Source organism: Salarias fasciatus, chromosome 5, assembly GCF_902148845.1.
Source record: "Salarias fasciatus chromosome 5, fSalaFa1.1, whole genome shotgun sequence".
NCBI classification, from domain to species: Eukaryota; Metazoa; Chordata; class Actinopteri; order Blenniiformes; family Blenniidae; genus Salarias; species Salarias fasciatus.
The window spans coordinates 12,500,133-12,516,017 of NC_043749.1; the positions used below are offsets into that span (position 1 = coordinate 12,500,133).

The window sequence follows — 15,885 nt, forward strand, 5'->3', positions numbered from 1 at the left end:
CGTATTTTCACTCATGCGGAGACCTCTAGGAAGTGACTTGTGTGTCTCTCTGCACAGATCGTGCGACAGGACCGCACCATGGAGGAGATAGTGTTCCCCGTCCCCAACATCTGCGAGTTCCTGACTTCCGAGTCGAAGCTGCGGGTCTACTACACCACCGAGAGGGACGAGCAGGGCAGCAAGATTAATGACTTCTTCCTGCGAGCAGAGGACCTCTTTAATGAGATGAACTGGCAGAAAAAACTCAGAGGTATGCCTCAGTATCTGTGTATGTGTGAGTGTGTGTGTGTGTGTGTGTGTGTAGCAGTTCATGCTCACAGTTGTTACATAAAACTGAATTCCAGCCTAATGACGGGCTCCAGTGGGAATCATCTAAATATTCCGTCAGACTAACATCGGGACAGATTTTCAGAGTGCGGCCACACTTTCCAAGCACATACTCGGTTTGAGCCCGAACAGAATAAGCTGGTACGGAAAATGGATGGGAGGATGTGCATCATCAGCTCGATGGCCAGCAGTTTTTCATCCTGTGTGCGATCATGTTATGTATGTGCTCGTTTCCACTGTTGAGAAAGCAGACGGGGGTTTTCCACATCCATTCAGCCGTGAAACATTGGTACAGCAACTTTATGAATCACAAGTTATGCTTGTTGAGGCACAGAAGCAGACGCACAGACAGACTTGCACGCACAGTCACATACAAGACTGCAAACCCACACAAAAACTTTATTTTTGTCTCTCACGCGGAGGAGGGGGTATTTCTCGGTTTCTCTCTTCAAATCAAACCCGAGTGCAAAAAAAAAATGAAAGTCGAGATGTAGATTGTAGGTCAATCTTAGATGTTTTTAATTGTCTTAATTTAATTTTTGGTGCCATTTTTTTATTATGAACATTAATCAGGTGTTTTTTGTGACTGTTTCTTTTCTTTTAATCCGCTTTGTGATGATTATACAACTGTTCTCTTCATGAGAATAATTCACAGACTGAAGCTCAAACCTCACCTCGTTATTTTTTTCTAAGTTTTTCTACATTGTATCACTTACATTCAGTGTTTGGCCTTTTGAGAAAAAAAGGAAACCAGCTTGTTTCCCTTTGGATAATCAAATAGATGCAGAACCTGAAGTCATTAGAGAACAAATGTCTTTCTCACTGTGCGTCTCGCCTCTGCTCTTCAGCCCAGCAGGTGCTCTATTGGTGCTCCAGAAACATGTCGGTGTGGAGTAACGTTTCCTTCAACCTGGCTGTGCTCATGAACCTGCTGGTCTGTTTCTTTTACCCCCTGGAGGGGGTGCATGGAGGTCAGTGACACACGCTCAGGAATTTAGAAGAGATGGCATTGTTTTCACATTTTAAAGGAGGAAATATTAACTGCTTTTGGTTCCTATAATTGTGCTATAAAGAATTTTTTTTCTATCAGTGTTTCAGTTGAAGCTCATCTTGCATTCAGACTTTTATATAACTACATAAATGCCCTCCCAAACAGAGTTATGATCTAAATTGCTGTTACTACATTTCATTGCTTATATAGTGAAGCCACTGAACGAATAGAGACAAATGCCTCAGTATTTTCTTTAATGATAGGTGTCCAAAGCAGCACGGACAACTTGAAATGGCCCTCCCTCTGCTTTCAAATCATCCTGCTCTATAATTGAAGTTCAATTGCACTTCATACGACTCTCTCGAATGCGAACGTAGCTGCCGTGATGGCTCTCCTTCCCTCTGCCAGGCATCAGCACTGACCCACTGATCTCCTTTTGCCTCAGTGTCCTGATCCGCTGACTTTTAATCACCTGATCAGGATCAGGAACAAGGCCTGAAAAGCCTTTTATTTTTGTTTACGGCACGCCCCAGAGACGCTTCATGGTCTTAAAGCTTGTGCTCATATTTGCCTTCCAGTATCACGGAAACCACAGCGAACACACGAGCAGCGCATTTTAATTTGGTTAAAGCCTGGCGCCTGTGCTCGCTTAGCGAATCATTTAGAAACAGGACATCTCTCTAATACTGTTTTGGATATCAACAACGTATCTTGCCGAATAATCGATAATAATGATTTTTTTTTTTTTTTTTTTCAAAATGCTTAAGCTCAGGTCTTAACATCTGTCACAAAAACGAGAGCACAGCATGTGTGAGGTCTGACTCAGTCCTCCTTCTTCTCTGGAACTTCTTCTGTGTGCAAGACTTCCGTCACGTGAGGCTCCACTGTACCTTTGGCCCACTTCAACAGGCACTTTTATGACTTTTGGCCTCTTCTGCACGCACACACACACAGAGACACACACACACACACACACAGACACACACACACACACAATCCTCTTGTCCTCCCTCTGCTCTCCTCCCCTCATTTGCTTGGGGCTTTAGAATGAGGGCTATAGGAGCCGGGGATCTAGGTCAGTGTGTTCTGCCGGCATGCATGACTGACTGCGTTTTGTGAACAGCTTTGGTTAAAGCCGCGCACTCATTGCAAATTTTTACAGCTAAACAGTGCACACCTGCAGCCTTCTCAACTGTTGATTTTGAAAAAAAAAAAATGTCTGCAACACAGTCGTCCGCTCCAACAGAAAACGGGAGCGCAAGTGTCGGTGTGGAGTTTGTGAGTGAATCTTTCAGTCTGCCACATCACTGGAAGTGCGTGCTTCTCCCCGCTCATTCCTCATGAATCTTTCAGCTAAGGTATTTTTAGAGATGGCGGTTATGTAAGTGGCACCTGTCATGTGATCTCCGGAGGGATTGGGAGGGGGGAAAGAAAACTAGACGCAAGGAAGGTGAGAAGGAGGCAGGGAGGGAGGGAAGGATGGCAGGGGAGGGAAGGTGGGTTACGATTTCTGCAGCGCTCCTCTTGTCAAACGCCACATACTTGTTTTTTTTTTTTGTTTTTTTTTTCATAGCTCTTCTACCTCAACTTATCCATTCGGTGGTTAATTTCTAACTAGAAGTTCCGAGCATACCTACAGTGTTAGAAAAGAGAGCTTATTGATAGAGGAAGCAGGTTAGGCGTGGCTTTGCTGTTTGGCTGGTCAGACCGAGCCGAGGGTTTTCAGCCCGAGTGACACATCGCCACGAGAAAAAGCCCGACTAAAGACACTAATCCAGGTTTACCCTGGGATCAAGTAGAGCAGCAGGTGGACTTACACCAAAAACTCACTGAACACACAAACTGTGTCATGCATTTTACAGTGTTACATAAGACGCTCTTGTTGAATTCAAAGTCTTGCCAGTGGGAAGTGAGTTAGTTTTTTTTTTTTTTTTTCCTTTAAGTTAAACAAGATATGCTCAGCGTTGTCAAGTTCTTCAAAATCAAAGTGAATGGTATTATGCACGTGTAGTGTCGCTATGTTAATGTGCCTTTTGCGTCCTGCAGGCATGCTGGACTCCCATCTGTCCGCACTGCTGTGGATGGGTGTCCTGGCAACGCTGATCATCGTCATCATCATGCCCCAGCCGCTGGGGATCCGCGCCCTGGTCATTGTCACAATCCTCCGCCTCATCTTCTCCGTGGGTCTGGAGCCCACGCTCTTCCTTTTGGGTGCTTGCAATGTGAGTGGTCTCACTGAAAAACACTGATTTTTGCTCCAGCGTCCAGTAACAGCGGTTTAGTGGAGACTGGGAGATGGCATGGGGTCAGTTCTAGGTTTTCCCTTCTTCTTTGTGAGTTTTCTCTCCAAACACACGCTTTTTTAGGCTTATTGAGTGAATGTGGGTGCGTTCATGCGTGAATTGTGTCATTCCTTGCTAACCATACGATAAACTGCTCTCCTGTCATTGCAGCTGGGTTGCACTCTCACCCCCACTTGAATAAAGGTGGTGATGGGGGTCAGGGGTCTTGCACAGGGACCTACAGTGGTGACACATGAGCTGTGGCATCCAAACTTGTGAACTCAATAGCCTCTATAGCCTCTCCTCTAACCTCCAGGCCACCACTAATATTAAAATATTCCAGAAAGGAAATACTACGTGATTGAAAACAGAGAAAAACCTCCAGCACTCCAGTTCCACTTCTCTTTTCAACTCTGTTGCTCATGCCAGCTTGGCATGCCCCTGCCCCGATTGCCTGTGGTTTCCCCCGCCCCCCCGCCCCGGCCTGCCGCTCTCCCTGGCAGCTACTTGCTGTACTATGTGTTGTGAAGTGCGTCACTGGACTCTGTGTGAAAAGAGTGTGAAACTGCCCCCTTCACCCGCGACTTTCTAGAAATGCCTCTAAGCCCCCAGCGCGCGCGCGCACACACACACACACACACACACACACACACACACACACACACACACACACACACACACACACACACACACACACACCAACCAAAGACTTCAATAAGCAGTAATCTCCCTTAAGACTCTCACTGTTTACATGAATACAAGAAAGCAGGTTATTAAGTGAAATCAGGTTAAAGCAAGAAATTATACAGTAGAACCTGTTACAGTAACCTGCTTACACTCCACTCTCTGGGTTCACATGCCTATTACTTCTTCATTTAAATGTGATATAAATATTTCTGTCTTTTAACTTTTTAACAGGTTTGCATTTACATCCACCTGTTAATGTAAGCATTGTTTTATTTGTCGTGTATCAAAATGACTGTTTTTAATGTCTCAGGTGACATTAACGTCTTTTCCTGTCATCATGACACCTTAGTTGCCTGAAGCATCTATCACCACATGTTCTTATCTAAAAGCTTCTTTTGCAACATTTTTAAAATATATGTAGCTGCTCTGTCAGATTCCATCCATCCATCCATCCATCCATCCATCCATCCATCCGTCCATCCATCCATCCATCCAACCAACCAGAGATACAAATCTCACCAGCGATGATCTCTCCAACATACATCTTCCCTAAATCCATAAATATACAGCTCAACCAAAAATATTTCAATGATTCATGTTGTTGTACTGAAGTTTTTAAAGCGAGTCACATTTTGTGTTCCAGGTTTGTAATAAAATCATCTTCCTCATAAGTTTTGTTGGTAATCGTGGCACCTTCACCCGAGGCTACAGAGCCATGGTGATGGACTTTGAGTTCCTCTACCATCTCATCTACCTCATCATCTGCTGTCTGGGGGTGTTTGGCCACGTCTTTTTCTACAGTCTGTTGGTGAGAGAAAACACACCAGGCATATTCTCAGCTACTGCGAACTCAACATGTACATACCCCCAGGATTAAAATAGCCTGCTGATAGCATCATATGAAGCAGCAGATTGAAGCTAAACCATCTGTAGAAACATTGTTTTAAAGACATGTAGCCTTTGCTTTCCTTCTTGATGAACTCAAGGCCATGTAAGGCCAGTAGGATCCTTTATCTGCTCCTGAGCAGAAGTGTTGTTGTTCCAAACCTGTTGATGCCTCTGAAAATACCGCAAAAGTTATTTGCTGACATGGATCCAAGTAGCTCAGATGCAGATGTGATCTCTTGGATATAGTAGAAAGTTTGTGCCAGATTTAAGGGGGGAAAAGGAAATCCAACACAAAAGGATAATGATTAGTTTACTCATCATGAACAGAACATGCAAACCATTTCCTGCCTTTCATCAATGGCTGCTCCCTAACGGTGCGTTCCTCGCTGTGTTCCTGAAGCTGTTTGATCTGGTGTACCGAGAAGAGACTTTACTGAATGTCATCAAGAGTGTGACTCGTAACGGACGCTCCATCGTGCTCACCGCCGTCCTCGCACTCATTCTGGTCTACCTGTTCTCCATTGTGGGCTACATCTTCTTCAAAGACGACTTCATCCTGGAGGTGGATCGGATCCCAAACACAACCATGAGTGAGAACAGGCTGGAGTTATATTTCAATTTCTAAAAACGTTTAACCAACATAGACTGTTGGGCAAAAATTGGATGTCTCCCAGACTTCCATGGTACTTTTCATCGTTAGGATTACTTCTCAAAGTTATTTAATAACAAATCCACTGTTTCATTTTACTTTGTAGAAAATGGAGGCAGTCTGGCCGACGAGTTCCTGACTGCAAAAACGTGTCGAGAAGAAAATGAGGAGAATTGCACAATAAGTGACCTGCAGGAAGGTAACTGAGTAGTCCCAAATGTTGTTGCATTCTCTACACTTACCTGGCATCGGATGAAACGGTACATCATACAGAGGTGGTCAAGTACACCACAGCCACAAACACACACACACACACACACACACACACACGCACACACACCCTTGCTACACAGCAAACTTACTGTCACCAGCTCATTTGATAGGTGTGTCTGAAACACATGAATAAATCGGAATGTTCTAGAAACAGCAGGCAGAGACGGACAGGACGGGCAAACTCCACAAACGAGCGCCTGTGAGGAAGCAGTGCTAACCATTAAACTAGCCAAGCCACACCCAAAGGTCTTCAATCATTTACTGCTTTCATACGTCCATTGTGTTTGTCACATTTGGTTTTTTTCCAAGGAAACCTGCGTGAGTGTTGACAGCAAGCTTTTTTTAAAAAATTAAGATGTGTTTTGATTTGTTTGGGGTAATTTGCTTACTTGCATGTAGTACAATAATAAAACTGCCATATGGCTTCTGAGTAGAAGATGAAGATGACAAACAAATGCAGGACCTGAAAATCAGCCTGAATGGATTGATTAGAGCTGAAAGCACGAAACAAAATACTGCAGTAAAACTCAAATATCAGAATGAACAGTGGTTCATTAAAAAGAGAAGTGATAAATGCTCTGAACCAATTTGTGCATGATTGGGAAAACGGGACATCCCGTTCAGTTTGTCCTGATTCTTTGTGTTTGGCAGTTTTCTGCTCAGATTCATGTGACTCCTCTGACCGTCACATGACTTTCACTTGACCTGAGTGATTCACATGTGACCTTACCTCATGTAGGTTTGTGAGTGTCCCAGGACAGCCGGGCCGTTTGGTGCCATTCAGACTAAAACGGTTTACACAGATTCATCCTATACATAAACACATTTCTCTCTTTTGTCTTTGGTTTTTTTACAGTCTTGATCCTAAACACAGTCAAACTATGACCTACAAGCCAGAACATTTTTTTTTCATTGTTATCAACAGAGAAGATAAGGAGGCTCCTTCAACTCAATGTCAGCCCTTAAAAAGAAATATAAATAATATGGTTAAAAAAATCAGTCCTAATAGAAAGGAATTGTGTCGCCCAGTCTGTCTAATTTTGAGGTTTTCAGATGCGACAGATCGTTTTTCGACAGGCCTTTTTCAAAAGTTACTGTGACAGAAACTTATCAGATCAGATGACCCATTTACAGAAGTTAATCATTTGCTCCTGCTGAGCTCTCCATCTAAAACAAAAACAATTTAGCTTTGACTAGCAGCCTCCACTCTGTCAATCCGGGCATGTAAACACCCGTTTACACAGATCTCAAGTTTCTGCCACTGAGTCAAGGATATTGGTGATAAAATGCCAGAGGATATCTATTCTTCCCCACATGACTACATGTCTGGCTCGTCCTCCAATACCAATCATTACGTACCATTAGACTGTATTAAAAAGCTTTAACTTCTAGTGTTGTTTGTTAGACTCCTTCTAAATCCTCTTCTTTATTAGTAAACACATTAAGTCATTATGTCTCAAACATGAGACAAACTTTTAAATGAAAAAAAAAACACTTTTCTCAATGCACTTCATTGATTCTTTATATGAGAAGAATAAAAGTGTTATTTTCATTTCTTGTTGTTTGGTACGTAGTACAAATATAATCATTTTATATAAGTGGCTGTGTTTTTAGTGTTCACAGAATCGGGGATTATAAAGTTGTTTTCAGAAATGGCTGCAGATTTTAAGTATTCGGACTAATGTTTCTGTAATCCTGGCATTTGAGGTTGAGCCACTTCAATCAAGAATAAATCTATTCAGTATAAGAATCACTGGTATTATATGATGGTTTGAGTTGAAGCCCTATGGTTTGTCATGCCAGTTAAATCAACAATTTTCCATGTTTAATTGAAGTAAATATACTTTATAACCTTTTATTTAATAATTGAAGAAAAAAAAACACTCCTGTATTTTTGAGTTTATTACTGATTCTTCGGTGCATTTTCTATCTGTGGTTTCAGATTTAGTGACCGACGCTGAGGAGGACGGTGACATGGAGCGGACATGCGACTCTTTGCTGATGTGTATCGTGACTGTGCTGAGTCACGGCCTGAGGAGCGGAGGGGGTGTCGGTGATGTTCTCCGTAAGCCCTCCAAAGAGGTGCATACAGCTCTCATTGATATGTATGTGTGTCTCTGTGTGGATGTGTGCATGTTGATGTGCACGATTGTGTGTTAATATGGCCGTCTGAGGGAGTGCAGCACCCGCAGCTGCAGAGCAAGTCATGTGAGCTGGCTGCGAGCCCATCGCGCTCTCGACTTGTTTTCATTTCCAAAGCACGGCGGTTTCACAATGTTTCCTTACAGCTGCGCTGCCTCCGCCCAATATGAGAATTTAACCCCAAAATAGATTTCCACTGAATTCACACTTAACTGTGATGATGTCAAAAGAGGATGTGAACGTCTGCCGCTTCACACACTCACACCAGAAAGCAGGTCTGAGCCAAAGAGCTCTGCTGCTGCCCAAGTTAAAACACTGAAGAAAAGAAAAAAAAACCGTGCTGCGCTCGTGACGTCTGTTGACGTGAGGATGAAGCAGAGCTGTCCAGTGAGTCAGTGACTCTGATCGCTGTATCCGAGAGAGGCCTCGTTATACTGACCGGCTCATAACCAGCGTCTGGCGTGAGGGCCAAGGTTAAACAAATTTGAAACAAGGTGCGTCACTCGAAGCAGCTGTTTATGTGAAGGCTTGACTTTTGGGTCACACCTCCATATGGGACAGGGTCCCTCATTATTTCCCTCTTCTTAGATATAGTTCTAATCGTCCTCTGTTTTCTGAACCAGGTTGCTCTGATGATCGTTTTCAAAGCGTTGCCTTATGTAACTACGATCCTGTCTCCTGTGTCTCGTCCAGGAGCCTCTGTTCGCAGCCAGAGTCATTTATGACCTGCTGTTCTTCTTCATGGTCATCATCATCGTCCTCAACCTCATCTTTGGTGTAATCATCGACACCTTTGCCGACCTGAGGAGTGAGAAGCAGAAGAAAGAAGAAGTCCTGAAGACGACCTGCTTCATCTGCGGTGAGGCCGCTCAGACGAGCTGCTTTGTTTCTGTGTCAATTCCTTCCGGAAACTGGTGGATAAATCACTGCGCTGGTTCAACAGTTGAAAATAAAAATAAAAAGTTAAGCGGTGGGGCAGCATTAATTACAACAATCGGCTCCAGTTCCGAGCAGGAAGACGCTGCATGCCATTTGAAGCATGAATATCACTATTTATTTTTTTTTTTAAATTCAGGTAGCGCCTTTTCTCCCAGGCTTCGATCCTGATCGTATCATGACGAACTGTCTAACCGTGAGAGCGTCCTGCCAGTCTGGTGAGACGGCGCGCTCTTAGGAAAGGTCTGTGCGTCATCAGAGCTTTTCCACAACATCTCTAAAGTCGTTTCGTTAATCCCAAATTCCCCTCGAAGAAAATTTCTAGTTTCTGATGAGTAAAGTCTGTAGAGGTATTCACCTTGTTGCATCTCTCCCCCCTTCTTCTCCTTCCTCCTCCCCCATTTTCACTTTGCTGTTGTTCCAAAGAAGGCTGAGTCATGAGGGCTTCCTGCCACTGCTCGGCTCGCCTCCATAATTCATGTCTGTCTGACACGCAGACATTTTCTCCCTCTCACCCACTCACTCGCACCGTTTCTTTGCCATACGTTTTGAGCCGTTTCGACAGCTACCCGACCCTTGCCCCTTCCCGCGGCATCATCCGTCCATGACCCGATCGGTGTGTGCGTCTCTAAATAAACACACGGCATGCGGCGTGCGTGTGTGTGTGTATAAATGAATTCAGCAGTACGTGCTGTATGTGCAGCATGGTGTGCGTACGCCGGGTCAGGATTCAGGACAACTGGTAAGCATATGGAACGGGAACAGCATTATGTCACCCAGCCAGCCATCGGCTCTGACTCACTCATGTTAAATAAGGCCAGGCCACAGGAGGAGCTGCCGTCTCTATGGTTTCCAGAAGGACCGCGGGAGAACAGGAGATGCAAAGATTAGGAGCCGATACCCACAAACCATTGATATCTCTCTCTCTCTCTCTCTCTCTCTCTCTCTCTCTCTCTTCCTCTCTGTCTTCTATTAGTTCTCCAGCTTTTCATCATCTGCAGCCAGTGGATGATTTGCGTCATGCATTTCCGGCACAAGAATGACTTTTATTTTTCTTACCTGTAGCTGAGTGTATTTTGCCCATTTCCAATGCAACATGTCCTCCTCCAGCTTTTACAGAGAGGTTATATAACATCAGAATTTAATAGAAAGCCAGCTGGGTGAAGATTGCTTTCTCCATCCAGCTTCCGTTCAAGAAAACTGACCACAGATAAGAGGCCAAGTTGAAATCCTTTCAACTAACTAAACTAACTAATCATTAATTCATTTTTCCCCAAATACTGACCAACCTTATTTCTTGTAAGTGAAGGCGCGTCCACATTGGAACACTCCATCGAGCTGACAGGGGTCAAAGTTCTGTCTCAGGAACCCCCACTGTTGACCAGTCAGCTGTGGTATTCAAACCCAGACCCCGAGTCTGCTTCTCTAGTTGACGTATTAGACAAAGGACGCTGGAGATCGAGTTTCCAGGCGAGATCAAAAGATCAAGACCTCAGAAGATTCATGAGGACGGTTGGTGTTAACGGTAAAGGGAGCAGACGATCCGCTGTGGCAATTACAGAACGGGAGCTGTTAAAAAGAGAAGTGTAGATTCTAAACTCTCCTTTCATGTAAGTAATATTGAAATGTCGACATTTACACTCTTTGAGCCTTTGAGTGGGTCGTCTTCTTTAAATCCAGCTCTAAAAGCTTCGAGGAACACTGTGCAATCAGGAAACACGTGTTCAGGCACTCTCAATAAAATGTTCCAAAGCTTCCAAGCATTTAACATCAGCCACGTGATTTTTCATAGGCAGGGGAATTATTTAATAATGACACAAATGCGCAGAATGCACACAGGAAATTATACTTAGTCACGTTCATGTCTGATTCTGTCAAAATTCCTAGTCTTTTCAGTGAAAAGGTTTTGTCTTTTTAAGCAACCAAATATTACTTTAAATTCCCGTCACTGGTTTGTGGTTGAAGGCAAAACGCTGTGCTGTCGGTGTTTAACGACAGCAGACGCAACAACGTGTTGGTGAAAAATTCAACACCCAAGTCTCTGAATTCTGAAAGAGTGACTTTGAATTTGCTTTAAAACATCTGCTGTCTGCTTCCTGTTGTCGAAATTGTCTCTCACGTATGTTTCACCGTGCTGGTGTAATTGTCCGGACACGTTGTGTTGAGTCTCATCATTCAGTGTGATCACCAGTTTCAAACCACAAACACACCGTCAGAGTCTTGAAAAAACATTTTTTATGCACAAAAAACCGAAGATTTCGTAGCTTCCCCAAAGCCCAGTTCCAACATCAGGGATTTGCTTTGGGATTACATCAAGAGAAGAAGAAAAAGATTTTTTTAAGACGAATTTTCCAAGATGAATAGAAGAACCTGCTGCTGAGTCATGTGAGCGTGTGGGAAACTGAAGGATGTTTATTACATAAAGATTGTATAGTAGTTGTAAAGATACGACATTACAATCAGATCATACAACCAATTGCGACATCTAAAATTTACTAAACTTGCACAGATTTCTACAAATTTCTAGTTCTCCCTAATATACCTTAAAACACCCAAACCATTGTCTCCACATCATTGAGTAACTGGATGTGTGTTTAAGCATACACACCGCCACTTCCAGACGTTTTTGTTGTTCGAGTTTATCGCTCAACTAAACCGTCGTTATCGAAGCTCTCGTGTTTGTTGTGTTCCTGCCCCCGTCGCAGGTCTGGAGCGCGACAAGTTTGACAACAAGACGGTGACTTTCGAGGAGCACATCAAAGAGGAGCACAACATGTGGCACTACCTGTTCTTCATCGTGCTGGTGAAGGTGAAAGACTCCACGGAATACACGGGGCCCGAGAGCTACGTGGCCGAGATGATCAAGGTAAACAAATGTGACAGACACACCCTGAACACATACATCCACTTCCTCTGGGAGGCGGGGGAGGGGGGTGTTTTCTTTATAACAGGATTTTTCCTGTTCTGCTCTTCATGTTTTTGTACGTTACGATCAGATAGAGTTGATCGCTTTATGTTGCCGAGTCACACCTCCAAACGTGCACCGACTCGCTCACACCGGAGTTTACCTGTAGTGTTGCTCTTCTCACACGATGAGTCGTGCAAACAAACAGGAAGTTACAGCAAGAAAATACACAATCTGTGCGTTCAGGCCTAAAACACGGCTGCATTGTCATACTTCACGTTTCTATCAGAGCTGCCCCGACTCCTTGTTTTTCTTCGCAGGAGCACAACCTGGACTGGTTCCCTCGGATGCGAGCCATGTCGCTGGTGAGCAGCGACGCGGAGGGAGAGCAGAACGAAATCAGGAACCTGCAGGAGAAGCTGGAGTCAACCATGCGGCTGGTTGCAAACTTGTCCGGACAGCTGACTGAACTCAAAGAACAGGTATGTGCCGTGGCTCGGCGGTGAGTCGTGCACGTCGCCGTTCCGTAGCACGCTGGTGTCCCGTGTTTATTCTTTGCAATATTTTCACAGAGCAGCAGAAGGGTTTTTCTTTCCTCGTGAAAATCCACAAAGTCCTCAGACTAATTAGTTCAGACCAGTTTTCATTAAGTTTATCATGGAAATATAGTTGTTTTTTAGGCCAGTAATCTTTTTTTGTGCGACTCACTCTATTGGATAAGCTTGTTCTCATTCGTTTCAGTATTCTCACTGCTCACCAGTCCAGAACAATAAGATTTAGTCTGGAGTAGAACCACTGTTTTATCATTTTACAGTGGAACTAATGGTGTATTTTGCAGTGTATGATGCTAATATCTGTGATTCTGCGATTGTCTCTTTTGTCACCAAGCAGGAATGTGTCATCTTTTATGTGCATGATCGTGTCCTTATATAATCAAAACATTAAAGGGACGAAATAAAATTGTTGTTTGATACCATGATTAGTGTCTAAAGCTCCACAGGGGGCCGATGAACCATAAGAGTCCATGTCAGACAGATAAAAACCTCCATGGTTTGTTCCTTTGTGCAGATGACAGAGCAGAGGAAACAGAAACAGCGTATTGGACTGCTGGGACACCCCCCTCATATGAACATCAACCCCCAGCAGCCTGCCTGAGGGCCCCCCGGGGCTGCTTCCACCAGTGCCTGCGCTCCTTCTTAAAGGGGGTACCACATGTTCGACATTAAGATGACGGAACATGTCCGTCTTTCCAGCTCCGGTGGGTCGGCGTCTGACAGCAGATGCTCCCAGAACGTCCCTTCGTCCGGCAGGCAGTGTCCACGTGAAGTGAAAGTTATGTCGTCAAGTGTGTGTGTGTGTGTGTGTGTGTGTGTGTGTGTGTGTGTGTGTGTGTGTGTGTGTGTGTGGGTGGAGTGTGCACCAAGTGCCTCAGGACATGAGGAGACAGTCCTGTAAGTTTTCAATGAACACACTGACTCCAGCTTCGCTCCGCCTGAACGCCTCCTGCGTTCGACCACTCTGCCAGCATGCCAAAGTTCAGCCACCGCTCCCGAGGAAGTGGCCTTGCTCCGAGGCTTTAGCCCTCGGCGTTGCACCAGCAGTCTCAGGTCACATGTGGATTCGGAGGTTTGTTTGAACCCTACAACACATTATTTAATATCTCTGCTTTCATCTGACAGCAATAGGAATGCTTTATGATATGCAATGTTTAAGTAAGGATAAACTATTTTTGGGAAATTATCTTTACTTTTATATTTGAAATGATTCAAAGATTTATCCTTTATTTAAATATGAATTTAAACTACACTATGAAGAGGTCTTCACCATTTTTGTAAAACTCCATCATTATTATTATTGTTATTATTATTATTGTTATTTTTGCTCTTTTTTTTAGCAAGTTTTTGCAATCCTTTTCAGTTCTTTGTTATCTCAGATTGAGTCCTGTTTGTTCCAGGACATTTCCGATAAAAAAAAAAAAAAAAACGAGCTCAATCAGTGTCAAGATAAATAACTGTGACCTATTAAATTCTTTCTCTTCTGTTAAAGTAAAACAAAGTAAATGATTGGAGAGAAAATCATAATTATTTCACCCTGTATCCATCTGGTGTTTCAGGACAGTTTAGGAACAACCTGAGTCATTTTGGGAGTAACTTTGTACCAGTTTTCATTTTGTCTGCACTGAATCATTCAATCCTTTGTCCATCCATTTAGTCCAGAGCACTGAGATTTTCTGTAGCGCACAAGTAATATATACAGTTTTCGGTTAGTCACTTTGTAAAACATTTACGTGATGGTGGTTGTTTGAGTGTTTGACTGTGTGTGTGTGTGTGTGTGTGTGTGTGAGAGAGAGAGAGAGAGAGGGAAGAAATTGGTGTGATTTGGAGTGCTGCTTGACCAAAATAATGTGTTTATCCTGATACATGGTTTGTGTCTGAATTGTACATTCCATTGTTGGAAGCTATTTCAATAAACAAGTGTGTGAAATACACAGCTGGTGCGTCAGTATGGAGGTGGAGGGGATGATCAGAAGAAGCGAGACACATTTTCAATTTTGATGTATCCCAAAAATAAGACTATCAATGAAAAGTTTACAGGATTTTTTTCTCTGGACTGATAACATAAAGCTAGAATGTTTTGAGACTTTTTTTCCATTTTAAACTTGATAATTATGGCAAATCTGAGTGTGTGTGTGGTCGTTTTTCTGTGCCCTGTAACGGACTGTGACCCGTCTTTAATCATTCTCCAAACGGCATACAGAAAGACACCTTTTTTAGAAAAAGAAAATAAATAAGTCAACAATTACCACCAAACTAGTTAAGCTTTTACTATAGAAAATCACAGAACTTGCATCCCCTCACTGCCACTTGCAGTCTTTTAACATGTTCCCTATCTTTTCTTTCTTCAGTCGTTTCCACCTTTTTTTTTTACATATTATCTATTTATAGCTGTGACTGTGACCTGTGCTATGGTCATGAATCATTATCTCATTTGTGGGAATTGAAGGTGAGCTTTTATGAGTTTTAGATGGAAATAAAGACTCACACTTGTTAGTAGTCACAACAGTTAAACATCAATAAAATCAGGATTTTGTTTTAATACGTCAAACCAGCCAAAGTCTCAAGTGTGCTGCTTTTAAGGTCAACAAGGCAACTGACAGCTGCTGTTTCACACTGTAATGGAATTCCCATTAGCTGGGGCTGAAAACTTTGTGAAAAATAGTATTTTTGTCTTATTTCTCCCAGGTGACTAGTGTTTTGTCAAACTTGTTAAATCTTTAATTGATTAAAAAACATCTAAGCGCCTCTCAAGTTCAAAAGGCAGGAAAAGTTGCTTATTCTTGCATTTATGTCGGTCCAAAAGTCTCAACTGGTTCACCAGAATATGCAGAGAAGCTGGGAAATCAATAACTGTCAAAACCTTTACAAGATGCATTTAGTGCTGCTTTTGAGCACGAGAGTCTTTAGAAACCACGTTAATCCAGTCTTGTGCAGGTGGCAGGCAGTGCAGGTGGGCTTCACCCCCCCCCCCCCCCCCCCCCCCCGGTGTGTGGCTGCTGCCGGCCGGGCTGCAGACAGGTGCAGCCGCCGTGTGCTGCTGCTGCTGCTCGGTGGCGCCCTGCACGAGCCGCGGGCTCCCGGGGCCATGAGGAGATCAACGTGACAGGCGGCGCCGCCTCCCGAAAAACAAACGCGGACCTCGCCGAGGAGTCCGTGCGCAGGTGCACGTGTTTCTCACACCGTGACCGCACGGATGACACACACACACACAAACACACAAACACCTCTGCGGATGTAGAACAACTCAA

The 15,885-nt window shown here is 43.7% G+C and overlaps 1 protein-coding gene across 6 annotated transcripts in view; it reads left to right on the forward strand.

Moving 5' to 3' along the window:
* LOC115387885 (inositol 1,4,5-trisphosphate receptor type 1) overlaps positions 1 to 14,566 on the forward strand; it is a 61,275-nt gene extending 46,709 nt beyond the window's left edge. For all 6 annotated transcript variants that reach the window (XM_030090771.1, XM_030090772.1, XM_030090770.1 and 3 more), the window contains 11 exons: positions 58 to 250; positions 1,176 to 1,298; positions 3,365 to 3,540; positions 4,931 to 5,095; positions 5,576 to 5,765; positions 5,931 to 6,023; positions 8,040 to 8,179; positions 8,933 to 9,098; positions 11,881 to 12,041; positions 12,401 to 12,562; positions 13,149 to 14,566. In XM_030090771.1, the coding sequence (XP_029946631.1) occupies positions 58 to 250; positions 1,176 to 1,298; positions 3,365 to 3,540; positions 4,931 to 5,095; positions 5,576 to 5,765; positions 5,931 to 6,023; positions 8,040 to 8,179; positions 8,933 to 9,098; positions 11,881 to 12,041; positions 12,401 to 12,562; positions 13,149 to 13,235 (1,656 nt within the window). In that variant the 3' untranslated portion in view covers positions 13,236 to 14,566. The remainder of the gene's footprint in view (positions 1 to 57; positions 251 to 1,175; positions 1,299 to 3,364; positions 3,541 to 4,930; positions 5,096 to 5,575; positions 5,766 to 5,930; positions 6,024 to 8,039; positions 8,180 to 8,932; positions 9,099 to 11,880; positions 12,042 to 12,400; positions 12,563 to 13,148) is intronic.
* Positions 14,567 to 15,885: the final 1,319 nt, after the last annotated feature.